General features: G+C 40.7%; 1 protein-coding gene across 1 annotated transcript in view; it reads right to left on the bottom strand.

Annotated features, from left to right (window-relative positions):
- ttll5 (tubulin tyrosine ligase-like family, member 5) overlaps positions 1–15,684 on the bottom strand; it is an 84,103-nt gene that overhangs the window by 4,170 nt on the left and 64,249 nt on the right. The window contains exons 29-31 of the mRNA XM_059352658.1: positions 11,332–11,530; positions 7,503–7,711; positions 3,677–3,759 (exon numbers count right to left, since the gene is read on the bottom strand). Coding sequence (XP_059208641.1) covers positions 3,677–3,759; positions 7,503–7,711; positions 11,332–11,530 — 491 coding nt within the window. The remainder of the gene's footprint in view (positions 1–3,676; positions 3,760–7,502; positions 7,712–11,331; positions 11,531–15,684) is intronic.

The following is a 15,684-nucleotide window of genomic DNA, read 5'->3' as shown; positions in this document are numbered from 1 at the left end:
ATTTTTTTTCATGCAATGCAGCAAGTTATCAGTTATCTACAACCCTGATGCCAATGAAGTTTGGACGCTGTGTAAAACATAAATAAAATGCATTAAATTAATTCAGAGTGTATATTTGCAAAACAGAGGTATATCAGTTTTAACTTTAACTCCTTAAAACCCACCTGTCGGGTAGGTTAAAGGCTCTGGGAAGGGTTGGGACTAGACCAAAAAGAATTGTAGCTAAAGCTTGTAACAGAAGAACTGTGGGGCCATTTGGGGCTTCATTTGACAGGTAACAGCTTCTAGTTTCTGCAGTAGTCCTTGTTTAGCATGTGGCCAAAACTCAACTGAAACTACACCAGTCGAGGCCTAGCCCTACCCTTACACACTGGCAGGCAGGTGGGTTTTAAAAGGTTCAATTTATTGTCTTTATCCAGTTTTCAATTCAATATATGTCAAAGTTTAGCAATTTATCCCATCAGTTTTATTTACGTTTTAGATAACGTTTTTGTAATCAGGGTTTTACTACAATTATTCAACAGTTTGGATTGTTGTGTAACTCGCATCAGTGAGTGCTTCGAATCAAAATCCAATAACTTACATAAAACATCTGAAAAGGGTATGACAGCCAAAACCTTCCTTCCCTCCCAAACAGGGCACCACACAGGCTTATTTTGATAGAGGGAGGCCGAAGCAATCCGCCCTGACATGATCAGACTCCCATTAAAATGGCACAAGTGCAGCATTCATTTCCTTCTCCAACTGAAGGCAATAAATCTCCCCAGTCACCAGCTGCAGAGCCCTGAGAACCTCAAGAGAGGTTTCAAGGGAAGCATTGTAAAACACATGTGGTGGATATAATCTAGGTTTGTAAGCTTTGATAGGCCCTCATCAAAACCCTCCCTTCATCTCATGTCAAAAATTAACACAGAAGAAGTGGGGAAGGAAAAGGGGGAACGGGGTGAGCGAGCAGGAAAAGTTTTCAGAGGATAAAGGGGGGAGTTGTATGAGCAAAGAGAGGAAGAGATTAAGAGAGTGCACAAGAGAGAGATAAAGGGAGAGGGTGATTAATGATGGTTGACAGCTGATCATAGAGAATGCTCTCCATTTGGACTCGCTCTAACTCCCTGTCAGAGTCAATCAGGGGAGCTCAGTCATCTTGCTACAAAGGTACACTGGGTAGGCAGAAAGACCTGACGCACTCCACAAAGGCTGCTCCCCCTCTAATAACACCCCCCCTCCCTCCTAAGCACCACACTGAGTCTCTGTTCAACTCCCAGTCCCATTCTAAATGCATGGTTTAACCTGCTTTGCTAACTAGTCTTTGTACTGTTTTTTTCTTCTCTGGTTAGACTTTTTTTTTTTTTTTTTTTTTTAAGTCAAAAGTGAAGCGTCTCCCCCACCCTTTGAGCCCGGAACGACGGAAAAAATGCATTCATGAAATTCAGAAGCTTCTCCCAACGGATCCAGTTACAGTAATTGATGAGTTTATAAGATGTTTGTTAACTTAAGCCAGCCTTCATAGTTTGGGGGGAAAGAGGGAGAATGAAAAGAAATGTTCTGGTCACAGACACACGCACTCATTTCAAGGGGGGAGAGTGGGTGGTGCAGGGCTACTGTGTTTTTCCGACAAGCTGATTTCTGGGTCGGCTTGACTCTGACACTCACGTGATGTGATGAATGGTATGATTTGGTAATGTATAGTAGGTCTATGGAAAAAGGCTTGATCAGGCAAACAGATGTGTGCATCAGCGCAAACTGCTTAATATCACTGTTACTGCAATAAGCTCAACACTTCGCTCAGGATGGAAAGAGTTGTGGAAATAGGGCAGGATGACAGGGCACACGTGAGTGCATGCATTACTCATAATAAACTTAGCAAAGGGTGAGCTACATTTTTCTTTCTCCTAGTGTGATTTCTGGGGTACGACTGGACGCCGTTTCTTGGCAGACGGACAGTAATTACGACTGCGTAGGAATGACCAACAGATGGGAATGCCCAAACTGTTCCCATCACTGGATCTCATTACAAAAGAAAGATGTCATCACTGCTCTGCCTCTTTATCCTTCAGCAGTAATTTGACCTGTAGTCTTGGACACGTACAGACAATATGATCAAATAGCAAATTACAGCACTGGAGAGTTTATTTATGCCTGTTCAGATCTGGCTGCTTCAACTCGACTTGGCATGAACTCTAAAAAGGGTTATGACACAAGTCACTGTAATATAACTAGTGCAGTGCACGTTTAAACAGTGTGTGCTCAGAGCAGGGCTGACTACTAGCTTTCTCTAGACCCGCTCATCCAAAACCCTTTACACTTGACAGAGTGTCCTTGAAGCCTGAGCAATACACCTGCCACCACATAGTTGCGTCACCTAGCAATAGAGCTCAAAAGTGACTGCCCACTTTTTGAATGGCTCCCGTTCCAAAAGTGAATTCAGATGACTGATGTTGTAGAAAATCCTTATAAAAACAGTTTATACAAACCTGAATTGCGACCATAGAACATTACGTTCAGAGTTTAAAAAAATTGGAAAACAGAAAAAAAGGCAAAGTTACAAATGATGGTAGAGTTCATGGTAACAATAATTCACTGGCCATTTGTGTGTGTGGTAAATATTTCCATGGAAATAGCCACTGCCAAACATTGCTGCACATTAGGATTGTGGGTAGTAGAGGTGGGGGAAAAATTTGATACAGCATAATACCGCAATATTAGTATCGATATTTAGCATTCCAATGGGCCATCAGTATTTTTCGCCATTATTTAAAAAAAAAAATTCGGATTACATAGCAGGCTCACCTTTAGGAATATACTAGAGATATGAAACTAGAAGATCTCATGAATCTATAGGCACCATTTGTGTCAGGATATCGTGTTGTGTGTTTCATTCAAAAAAATTCAGAGCAGTGGAGCTTAAAGTTGAGGAAAGTTTAATAAAATGCTGCAGTTGTTGTCATCCATACATGTTTGATATCAGTTCAGTTCAAATTGATCGAATACTTTGTTGGTCAGTCTGTGGGTTTGACTCTCATTGTGGAGAAATAAAAAGACTGAGGTGAGATAAATAGACTGAGAATTTTCTCTTATTTGACAAAAAAATTCTTGATTGAATTTAATTTTGTGGACACAAAATGCAGTTTAACTGTCAAATTGCAATATATTGTATCTCAATACTCACCATATCACAAAATGATTAAAATCACAACAATATCGTATCGTGACTCATGTATTGGGATAAGATCGTATCATGGGACCTCTACTGGGTAGTGTAGTACTTCTCTATGACATCACAAATAAAACGTGTTTTTCTTAAAACAATTAATCTTAATATCCGTAGATCTCAAGAGGTTGCATGTGCTGCCTTGGTCCTTCAGCAACACACCCACCAAGTGAGAAGACAAATGAATGAGTGTTATTAAACTTTGTGCACTATTTATCAGTTAATGTGATGTGTAACAATGTAGTTATCTTTCACAGTGTGCAAATACATTTACACATCCTGCACACCACTGTGCAAGCAGGAGCTGGCTAAAAATACCCACTGGTGTTTATCAGTCCTCCATGGGGAATGTCCACTATGCCTGGCTGTAATCACGGACACTGGCAACCCTGCCCAAGAACGACAGCACCAACAGACCAAGTTACAGTACGGTACTAAGCGTGTGGAGAACTGCAGCATCAGACCCACCTGTTTTACCACAGATGGCTTCATAGACCACATGCTGGCCACTGGACACACTTCCACTGGCTGAACTCTCCGCGGACGTCTGCCTGTTAATGAAGAGACGGTAAGTGTTAGTGACGACTAATAAGATCATTCGACAAACTGTATCTGAATCCCCACAGTGGGGGCAAAAGCTGTGGATTAATCCCAGGGTGCTGTCCCACTTAGAGCTGCACATCTAAATAAATAAATAACAGCTGAAAACTGTTTTTGACAACTTGTGAATGTTTGAGCATGTCAGATGAGTCATCCTCTGACAGGAGAGAAGTGGAGTCAATTTCAAATAGCCTCTGTGTGTGTGTGCAGTCGGTGGGGGTTAAGTGTTTGCTGAGTGCCTCTCATGAGCTATTGTGACAAGAAGGGGGTAAATTCTTGCTCCTTGTCCTGGGTGATGTGATTTTCACAAGATTATTGAGGTGACTGCTGACTCTGTGGACCTGCAGGCAATGACTACAAACCCAAAAGGCGTACACATAGTGGTTCTATAGGGTGTATAGTCAGTACGGTGGTGTATACTTATCTCACAGGGCTTCATACAGGAGTCTGGAGATCATAGGCAGGAAATTACATAGCCTTTTTCACATAATCAGACAGCAAATTCAGTGTTTTCGAAGAGTAAATCATTATAAGAACTGGCGAAGCGTAGAGCAGGAGCAGACACGTCTGTAACCTTATACATTAAATCTGTTAAGCATTTTTTAGGGGGAACAATAAATAAAGCTTAGCTGGCATTAACCTCTCACCCCATAACAGCAGCTTGCCAAAGGAGCATTAACAAGGTAATGAGGGTACACACTGCCTCCTTGTAAGGGGCTGCACAGTTGTTCTTTCATACCATTACACAACCACAAATAGAACTGGCCCACTTTAAGCGTGGCATACCTCGACAGGAAGCAACCCCTTTCATATAGAAAGTGGGGGGGAAAACTTGACCTCTGGGTTCTTCACATCACTTTCTTTGTCAACAATCTCTCACTCTGTCACTTCAAGAGTCAGGCAGCAGCCAGAAACACCGTAGGTGAGAATGAAATCTGAACCTGCAGCACGCACAGATGAAATATAAGCCTAAAGTTGAATATTTCACAGAGAGCTGAAGTTTTTTATGTAAACAGAGCTGATGTGCATACAGGTAGCTAGTATGTCTTCATGTTATTCAGATTGACCATAGGGGATAAAGTTTAACCATAAACACACTTTTGGCAGCTTCTGTGTGTATACAGTATCCTGTGAAAATAACTACTGTTGTGGCTGATTAATAGGGAGTGAAAGCAGCAGCGAGGCTGACATTAATGGTGCTGCTGTAATTGTCACCCTATTAGTAATGCCACACGACAGCCTGGGTTTCCGTAGTTACAGCTGCGTCTAGCCAAACCTTGCAAACAAAATACCAAACAGGCTCATTTATTTGTGTTACAAATTGCTCCTTTCAAAGCCTTCACTGAAGTCATACCACTTTGAGTCCTTGCAGCCCCCTCCAGTTGGCAGCTGTGGTATGTTGATAGACCAGAGAGCCCTGCCCTGCTGAGTAGATACCAACATGAGGTACATTTGCTTCAAGCAAGTCTACCGCATGTTTCTTGAGCTTATAAATCAAAAGCACTGCCACTCTTTGCCAAGGTCTATTCAGCTTTTTTTAATCTTCAATTAAAACTGAATGCTGAGTAGTCCCTCAGACACAAGTCAGCAGATTCAGACAAAGCTGATTGGATTGCACTCTTGTAGGATTTCTTTTTTTCTCCAAACAGGAAATCATTTGGCTGCATCGACAGAAATCTTCACTCCACTTCCTTTCCTAAACAAGACCAAAAACAAAATGTCATTCTGATAAATCCAGCTAACAACTGTCACTGATCATCAGTAGTATATTACTCACGGGAGAACCAGGCAAGGTCAGTGCTGGTAGATTTATATCAAGCAACAGTTTTACAATTCAACAGCTGGCTAGAGGAAGGTGTTTGGAGGGCTGGATAACCTTGAACTGTTCGAATAAACCCGGCACAGTGATTCTATTATAAGTTGGAGAAGCTTAGGCCTACACTGGGATGCATTTCAGATGTGCCTCAATAACAGAGGTATTGAGTTGCCCCTAAAATGAGCGCTGGAAATAAAGGGAAGCAACTTATTATCCCCCCATTTTCTGCAAACAATCATCTCATTTCTCCTGGACAGAGTTCACTTTTTCTCTGTCATTCTTTCTTTTCCCCTCTCTTTATTCTTTCATTTCATTGTTTCCATCGGTGCATTTTTTGGTCCTGAAGCTTCCGTTTTTCCCACACTCTCCCCTGTCACACTGGTCGACCACAAAAATGCAGGACAGAGGAGAGTGTGAGGGGGCTCTGGAATTCCACATGCAGAGGGTAAACACGGCAACTGCCAGGAAGACACACACACACACACACAGGAGCAAACACAGCACCTACCCGGCTGCCCTAACCTATTCTACAATCCCCGCGCTGCACCCCTGCCCTCTTAACTCTTCACTTGCCAGCTGCAGCTTGCCAAGTCAAGTATGATGACTGAATGTAACACGTCAGCAGTGCAAGGGCTTTGCTCAGCGCTACTCTTAAACGCTGCTTTTTAGGATGTCAGCATGCCTGCAAAGTTGCAATAAATGAATTGAGTCACTCAAATAAATAGACAGTGAGATAGTTGACAACTCACATAGGGAATAGGCTTGTCAAAAGTATAGATACTCAAAAAAGTATGGATACTAAAACGTTGTATCCGGAAACGATACTGACTTTCAAAAGTTTCGATACCCACAGTATACACAGTGTCAGTATACATAAGCATAGAGTTAATAAGTTTACATAAATGTTGGTGACTGAAAAGTGTTATTTTCTCAGAATGAAGCAGAGAAAAGTCGACCCGCAACCAAACAGCAACACACACAGCAGAAAATATTCTTCTAATTGTTATTGTTTATTGTATTTATTTATGTTTTTGCACGACCTCACACCTGAAGCTTGTTATCAGAACTGTTTTTTATTAGTATTATTTAACCTGTTGTTCTGTTAATTTTTACATGTTGCATTTTTCTTGTTAATAAAAATATTTCTGTTAAATTTTGGGGTCTTTGTTTTTATCCTTGTGGTATCGAAAATGGTATCGAGTATCGAATATTTTAGTATCGTGACAACCCTAATAGGGAATGGGCTTCACTCACATACAATAGAATCCAGTTTTTCCTTCCCTCTTACACATTGGGAGTGTGAAGAGCCCTTCACTAGTGCAACAGCGTGCTTTAAACAAACAATGAGCCCTGATCACAAAGGTTTGCTGTTGTTGTGTAATTTGGCCAGATGTTGCAGTAATAAAGTCATAAAGTAAGTGAAGGAAATAGCTGGCAGTTCAGCCCTGCTTCACTCCTTTCCTTTTATTTTCCCTTCTGTGCTCTTCAGCTTATCTCCAAACCAAACAGGAATTAAACGGCGCTCGGAGCACGGGGCCCTTCCACTGAACCACGTTCTGTTTACGGTTCAGGCAGAAATCAGGCCTGTGATGAAGTTGTTTACTGAACAGGCAGATACACCCCGCGGCCAAAAGACTGGGAGCACTCCACTTACACACGTATTCTAACTCTCATTAGCATTAGCCGTGTCCTCTTGAACTTACTGGTCCCATGCACTTTGTCTCAATCCACAAGCAGCGGCCAATCAATGGCTGCAATCACTTAATGTGCTATAAATTACATGGTGACTTTGTGAAACTATACCAGATTTAAGTAGCATCAGGAGTCCGAAATAAGTAAATCACGAGTCAATGCATTCAGTTGGAAGGCTGATCTTACTTGATGAGGCGTTTTGTTGCCGTTTTCCTGATCTGTCCGTCTCTGGCACTGCTGGGCGGCTTGGGGGCGAGAACAGGACTAACACAGGTTTGGATGTGGCTGTGGCCATGACTGTGATTGGGCCGAACATGAAAGCCGGACGGAGGGCAGCTGGACGTGTTTGTGGGAGCCTGGGAGTGTGGAGTACTCATCTGGTCTGCAAATTGAGCCTAAGAAACAAGAAAGACAACTGTTATTTAAAGTCAGTATCATTGAGCTCAGTGAAAATACTTTCATCATCTCAGTTTGCAATGAATACTTCAGTTTGGACGGGGAGTGTAAGGCTGGCAGTACTGTAAGAGCAGCTGCTAACAATAACTCAATATCAGCCATTAATAATCACAATGGGACAAAGCACTGAGGAGATCAGCTGTCAGCTTAATTTACATGTAACAAACAGTGTGTGGTATCAAACACATGCTGGATAAAATGTAATGATGATATATTAAAGAGAAATGTTGTGCAGTAGAAGTAGGTGGTGGAACTGAGCGTGGTTGATGATACAGTTTAATTCCAACTGTTTGGAAGTCAAATTAACTGTCTGCAACTGACATGTGTACATGACTTTAATTCATCTTAACTCAATAAACTTAGAGCATAATAAAAGTTTAGAAAGCCTGAATGTAAAGTTGCAGGCCAGAATAACTTTTATAAACCATATAACTTTAATTATTAAAATCTTGGGCATGTAAACATTGTACAAACTATGCTTCATATTTAAAACAAATGGATCATTTTAACCCTCCTCTTATGTTGCCGGTCATATTGACCCGTTTTAAAGTAAAAAAAAAAAAAAAAAAAAGGTAGTTTCAAGTATTTTTCCATTAAAAAAGATGTAAAAATGTAAAAAATAATAATAATAATTAAAAAAAAAATTAAAGTCATGTAAAACCATTGTATTTTATATGTAGGTCTTTCCAATGTGCATAAAAAAAGTTTTAACATGCATTTTTTATGAAAAAAGAGTGAGAAAGTTAAAAATGATCTGAACACCATTGCACTAAATATTGATTGAAATGATGAGTAATGGAGTTATTAATTAAATATAAATAATATTTATTGGGATGTTTTAGTTTCTGACGATTTTGGATAATTAAACACGCCTCGGGTTATGCTGTTGCTGAAGAAACGAACGTAACAGGAGGGTTAAACAAATAAATTAAAATCATGATGAATATGATTTTTTTATATTCTCATCAAGATCAAGTATTTAGCAGTAGGGCATGTATTTAAATTAATAATAGCAGAATACTTGATTATGAGAATGGCAAAGGTATGGGATCAAACAATCAGAATCAGGTTCTAAGATATGGTTGATTGGAAACTGGATATTCTCAATACATTTTATATAAAATCAAACCCAATTCCAAAAGAGGAATAAGGAAGTGCAATCACATTTAGAATGGGTTAGTCATGGGGGAAATTTATCTTAGGTCATTTAGGTGAAATATCAAAGTGCTTGACATGAATTAGTGCAGATATTAAAGAAATGCCATCCAGTATAAAAACAAGATTTTTTTTTGCCATTGACTGCAGTAAAAAGCAAATTCTTCACATCATTTATTTGTTTATACAAGATCTCTTCACAGGCTTGGGAAGGGGGAAAATACCATTTTCTTTCTGACATAATATTTTAGAGACACATTTCACTCCGTCCTCGCAATGCTCGGGAATGCTTTGCATACCTTCCTTCCACATCTCACGTCTGTGCTATTTTCTCTGCAGCTTTATACGGCTATCTAACAAGCTAATGGTTTTCCAGCTTCACAGTGCAGCCGCTCAAAGGGCCCGCCGGGGTGACAGGGAATATCTGATGTAATTTGTGTGTTGATAAATGAGAAGCTGAGTTTCCAGGTTGCGAGGCCTATGGCCGCAATTCAGTTTGAGCGGGACCAGGAAGGCCACCTTTATTTGGCTGCCAGGTGGCTCGGAGCCAAGCCTGTGGAGGAGCCGCGCAGTCTGCACCCAGTAACTGGAACGTGGACTAGAGCGCCGGAACAGCCCCCTGTCTCTTTCTCTTCTCACAGAAGTACACACTCATGTGAACATGAGCACTCACACGAGATGAAGCACTTCCTTTCATGTCTTATGTTGATTCCAAATGAGCAATTATTTTTCCAATGAAGCCAGAAAAGCCAGCAAAGGTGAGTTCAGGGATGTGCATTTGCATCAAAAAGACCCTCTTTAATGTCACTGTTGTGTAATCAAGTCACTGACTAATTCCTGGACCAATCAAAGACACGCACTGCCAGGACAGACTGGCAGGGAGAGACTCGTGTGGGTGGAATGACCAAGAGGGATGACAAGGATTTTAGGGAGGGATGTCTGATTTGATGGTGACACAACCATATTCAGAGACAGCCTTCTCATGACCTCAGTGTGTGATGGTTTAACAACAGGATGGCTCTGTTGTGAAGAACACATGCAACTTGGTCAACTGTGAGATGAAATGAGAAGGGGAATGGAACGGAGTAAATGCATGGGATCACTTTCATAAAGGGCCTTGCGTAAGGCTGCCGGACCGAGCCAAGAGAAATATCACCTCAATTGCATTAATTAAGGCTCAACCAAGATGATGAAAAAACAATGACGTGAGAGCAACAGCATTACTCAGGACAGATCGGAAAGAAGCGGGTGCATCCAATCATTCCACCCTGTAAGCTGTCCCATGGCACTCTCCTGTCTCCATTTCCCTCCATCCATACATACATGGACTCCGCAGAATCCTGTGGAAAATGAATACACTCTTCCTGTTTGGATCCTCTTTCAAAGCAAGTGTACAGAAAACGGGGGGCCTGTCTTTTTTCTCTAAACATTAAAATTATGCCGTGCATAATGACCCCAGACTGCTCTACCTTTCTAATCTCCCTCTAAAAACAGCCAAATCACATCTGTCACGGCTAGTCAGCCATGACTAAAAGCTTTTTTGTCGCTACATTACTACTGCTGAGAAAATCATATCGAAAAATTTTTATTTGTGTTGTAATGGGAACACAAATGGAGCTCAAATCTGATATGAACTGTAAAGACTTCAGCTCATAATGGACTCTGTACTGGGGCCTCTCTAGTGCCCTCATGGGCAACATTCCTTGATTACTCACCTTCCAATATAAACCTCGCAGAGTCATTCAGTCAAACAATGTAATCTTGGGGTGAGGAGTCATGTTCGGCTCTCCAGGAATGAGCTTCTGTTGAGGAGGATATTCCCACTGAACACCATTTTGTTAAGTGGTTTGGAAAGAGATTCTCAGAATAGCTTTGTAAATGCTAACATGAAAGCTTTCCCCTTGGTGTGGGTGTATTTTGTACTACTTTGGACAGAACAGTGCTTAGGTAAGGGAATATTCTGTACAGACACAAATATGAGGGTTTTCCTGAGTTAGAACCCAATAGTTCTCATGCACGTTTGTGCAGTTTTCCTCCATGTGGTGTTGATATTAAAGCAAGGCATTGAAGGAAAACAAAAGAAGCTGGACAACGTGTTGCTCAGCTTCACAAAACAAAAAAAAGGTCTGCACGTTTTGAAGGAACAAGTCATGAGGAGTTAAAACTGAATCATAAACTAATTCCAGTAACATGATGCTGGTGCAGGGAAACCATTTTCCACCAGGTTCAAGGCCACGTGTCTGAAAATAACTACCCAGCTACTGAGGATGAAAGTTGGCCATTACCAGCTCAGTGGAAAAACTATGTCCCGGGAATTCCCCTTTAACATTAATTAGTGTAGTTATTAAAGTATCATATAAATCATGGAATAATGGATGGAAACAAATAAAAATAACTTATATACCTGGTGTCTGCAATGGCCCTGGTCCAGGAATTGTCGAGATTGAAGTCTTTGCTGTTGCAGTTTCTGGATAGCAAACTGAAGCTGGTAGCTGCCCTGGGAGGGCTGGTAGCGCTGCTGGGGGTTCACCCCTGTCACCAAGCTGTAGGCACTCTGCATCTGCCCGTCCCAAACACCCTCCTCATCCTTCAGTGGCCTGTGGCTGACAGAGCAGACAGAAAGAAAGGTCAGTAAAAAGTTGAGAGAATCAAAATCAACAAAAACTCACACTGACTTTCGCTTCTGAATCCCCAACAGTGTTGCTTTGCAGTTAATGCCACTTGTGTACACGTGTCAGTTCATTGTTAACCTCCTGAGACCCAAGCTTTTGTTTGGTATGTATTGTTAGTTTCTCCTAGATCATGGGTCTCAAACTCGCGGCCCGTGGGCCAATTGCGGCCCTCGTGACGATATTTTGTGGCCCCCACCTTGATATGAAAGGTTAATGTGAGTTTTATATGAATGGCACTTTACCGTGTTGTGTGTGGAAGGTCCCTTTAATTACTGTTTTTGGTAATTTTGTGTCTTTTTTGGTAATTCTGTGTCTTTTGGGTCATTTTGTGTGTTTTTTAAAAATAATTTGGGTATTTTTTTGGTAATTCTGTGTATTTTTGTCATTTTGTGTCTTTTTAAAGTAATTTAGTGTTTTTTTTCAGTCATTTTGTGTCTTTTTTGGTCATTTTGTGTCTTTTTTTTTTTTATCATTTTGTGTCTTTTTCGGGGCATTTTGATACTGCCTCCAGCGGCCCTGGAGCAAACTAAGCATTGTCTTTGAACAGGAATTCGTTTTAGAAAAAAAATAATGGGTTCATTTTACTGTATAACGCAATTAATTCACCAGTGAATAAAACTTTTTATTTCCTTACATTTACACCCTCTCATTTGAAGAATGATAGTAAAAGTCTATTCGTTTTCAAATGAATACTTCATGATTAGCAGAGTCGGAACTTGTTGCTAATGCTAAAAATAGTCAAACTTGCACAGAACATCAAACTACAAACATTATTAAGCACAAATACACAAGTTTAAGCCATAAAATCTGATCAGCTTTGGTACCTGGTCCACTTTTGTCTGGGTAAAAGCTGTTAATTGACTTTACCAAGAAGCTGCCATCTGATTTTTACACTTATTGATGTATTGTTCTTATTCTAGAGTGCATAGTTATAGTTAAGCAGAATGAAATATAAGGTCCAGAAAACCTAAAATGAAATGTCCACATATGAGGACGCAGGGTCAGAGGAGGTTAATTAGTGGCACTCAAGCTGAACAGTGAAACCTGCATCGCTTCTTTTTGGAGCCGCCAGCAAGGTGTGACTGTATAGAGGTCACTAACAAAATGACCCTACATCTCACTTGATTTAACATTTTTCTAATGAGTTTGCAATCTCAATCACTAGTTTAAAGTATACAGTAGTATACAGACAATACAAAACATATTTGGTCCCACTTAGTGTAAAGGGTTTAGGATGTGGACCCTTTCACAGTGTTTTTTCAGTTCATCAGAGTTAACCGTAACATTTTGGCTGCTATTTTTTAAATTTTCAGCTTTTTGCTTGTAGAAAAAAGACATTTTTTAATTTGGATGCACCTTGGTAACCAATGTTAGTGCTAGCATTAGCTGGAAACTTAGCATCCTTCTCCACGGCTCAACCCCTTCATCTATATATGGTCACTTCTGGCTCCAAAGAAACAAAGATACCAATTGCCAAAATGCCAAACTCAAGGATTAAAAACTTAAGTCCACAAATTGTCATTTCTTCACCTCATGACAGAAAACCCTCCATAACTCACCCTGAAGAAAAGGCAATATTCTATAGATATAACAGAATATAATATTAAAAAATATATGCATTTGATTTCTTGACTAGATTTAGATAACGGGTCAATACCATTTAAACAACTGTGTTAAAAATGAAGCTACAGCCAGCTTCTGGTTAGCTTAGCTGAGAATAAAGACTGGAGATGCTGTTAGGTGTTTGTTTTTGTTAACTTTGGACAGAATCGGGCTAGCTGTTATCCTCTGTTTCCAGTATCTATGCTTAGCTAAGACTGAGCTGGGCGCAGCTTTATTTTGAGATCTTTTCCTCTAACTCTCATCAAGAAAGCAAATAAGTATATTTCCCTAAATATCAAACGGTTCCTGTAAAGTTGCAAAAAGTGTAGAATAGGCAACTGACATTAGAGCTTAACATAATGCTGTCAGAGTGGTATAATAATTTTAAAATAATCACATACAAAAGTCTCAAATGAAGCTACTACTGACATACTAAGCTATTTTAATGTGCAAAATTACAGGTTGGTGCAAGCCTCAGTGGCTCAATATTTAGCCATTACGGCACAGTATTTGCTACTATCTTCTCCCTGTCAGTAATTTTAACATACAACCAAGGCAGAGATGTGGCCACGACTAATTAGCTCCCTCATTTCCTTCCACATGTTGAGTTGCAACACCACTGGTGAAAGATAAAAAAGACGAGACAGCTCAGGGCGTCCCACTCGGTGGCTGTTGGGCCCACAGAAGCCTCAAGTCAAAGTGTGCAAATCAGAGTCAAAGTAGAGGGCAAGCCTGTGACAAGCCCGGGCTGAACTAAAAACCTTTCCTATTTGCCTCAGTGCTCCCCGAGTTTCATGTTCCATTCACATCACAAAGCCACAACCTGGAAAGCAAACCTTTTGACGAGCTCCACGAGTTTGTAACTGGATTATCTGTCATTAGAACTAAGCCTGTTTCAGCTCTTTTTTTCTTTTTTTGGCCGCTGGTAAAGCAATGAGGTGAGCCTCCCCCTTCAGACACGCTTAAATAGAGTCTACGTTGAGTCTGGTGTGTCTGGTGTAGCTGCTGTATATGAACCACCTTAGCCAAAAATAATGCCATAAAGAGCACTACTGGGAGCTGCAAGGAAAAATAGAAAAGAGAAAAAAATAATGGGAGAGATGCAAGTACAGTTGAAGAAATAGGATCCCTGGGGGTCAAAATCACAAAAGAATTTCTTGGAAATTCCTCCCATTACATGCAATAACATTTGTCCATTGGTCTAGAGTAAAAGGAAACAGTGTAGACTTAGAAATCACAATAGCTGCCATATTTTTAGAGCCAAACTATGATAAGCTCTAAAATTAGAATTCAATTAATCTTCAACAACAATATACACTGTGGGATAATAATCTTGTGTCGCTCAAGTGAAAACATATTCCTGCCCTGTGTGGCCAAACAAAGACACAAGGGATCTTAAAACTCATGTGAACATGCTATCCGCCCATGCATTTCTCAGTTCACTTAATGGCACATATATTGCAAAAACAACTGGTGTGACCACGAGCCAATTCAATTTTTTTAGCTTCTGGAAACAAAGGCTTGTCTGTGAACCTCGCAAGGCCAGAGATTCTACAACGCCAGGAGACAAAACAAGAACTCGTTCTTTGTTTACAGCAGTCATTTCCTTTAGCTTGGCTGCAGTTTGCACACTGGACCACAGGGACCTTCAGTGCTACTATTTTATTAGCATGTGGTCTAAAATGGACTATTTCTCCGGTCACGAGCATATGGTTTCCGTGAGTACAATGTGGCAGTAGGGCCCCGAGGAGAAGTGATTTCAGACAGGCCTTGTCAACACAACACCACGCAAAAAATACTACAGATCACCATGAATTTAAAAGCAGCAGCAATCGTTTTTAGTCCAACACAGTGACCAATGAAATAGGGGGAAAGAATTGAAAGAGAAGAACAGTTTTTACATCTGAGTTTCTCATCACATGTGCGGAGCTCCAACAACCTGGGACCTCCCTCCCTGCCGGACTACTGCTCGTCGGTGTCAGCTTACTCCCCACTGTGCTCGCTATCCTTTAATATGCTGATATGACTTACTGTGGAACAACACAGCAGCGCAAGTTGAGCACATGTGCGGCATCAATCTAACTCAGTGTGAATGTGGGAAAATGTGATGTCTGAGATGACATCATGCCACAGTATCTCAAAGCCCGGCCTGGTCCGTGTAAACATCAGCCGCCTCAAGAGTGTCAGGGTATTTCCAGCCATTAGTCAGATGTTTGTTTACCTTGTTTTATTGCAGCAACATGACACTCAATAGGACTTCAAGGTCTTTAAAGTGCAAAAAATGACTAGTATCCGGAGATCGGTTGTGGGAGCAGACCAGACAGGGTGGTGATGCTTCAGTAAGTACAGTGGTGAGAAATGTGGGACCCTGAAACTAGCAGAGGTCTGATCCAAGAAACAGATTTACTGAGTTAAAACTTAGAATATTCTGACATCTGAAACACGGACTGATGTAAACAGATTTCTTTAATTGTCAATGAAGC

The sequence above is a fragment of the Centropristis striata genome, chromosome 16, assembly GCF_030273125.1.
Source record: "Centropristis striata isolate RG_2023a ecotype Rhode Island chromosome 16, C.striata_1.0, whole genome shotgun sequence".
Taxonomy (NCBI): Eukaryota; Metazoa; Chordata; class Actinopteri; order Perciformes; family Serranidae; genus Centropristis; species Centropristis striata.
The sequence above is the reverse complement of the archived record's forward strand: the minus strand, read 5'-3'. Positions and strand labels throughout refer to the sequence as shown.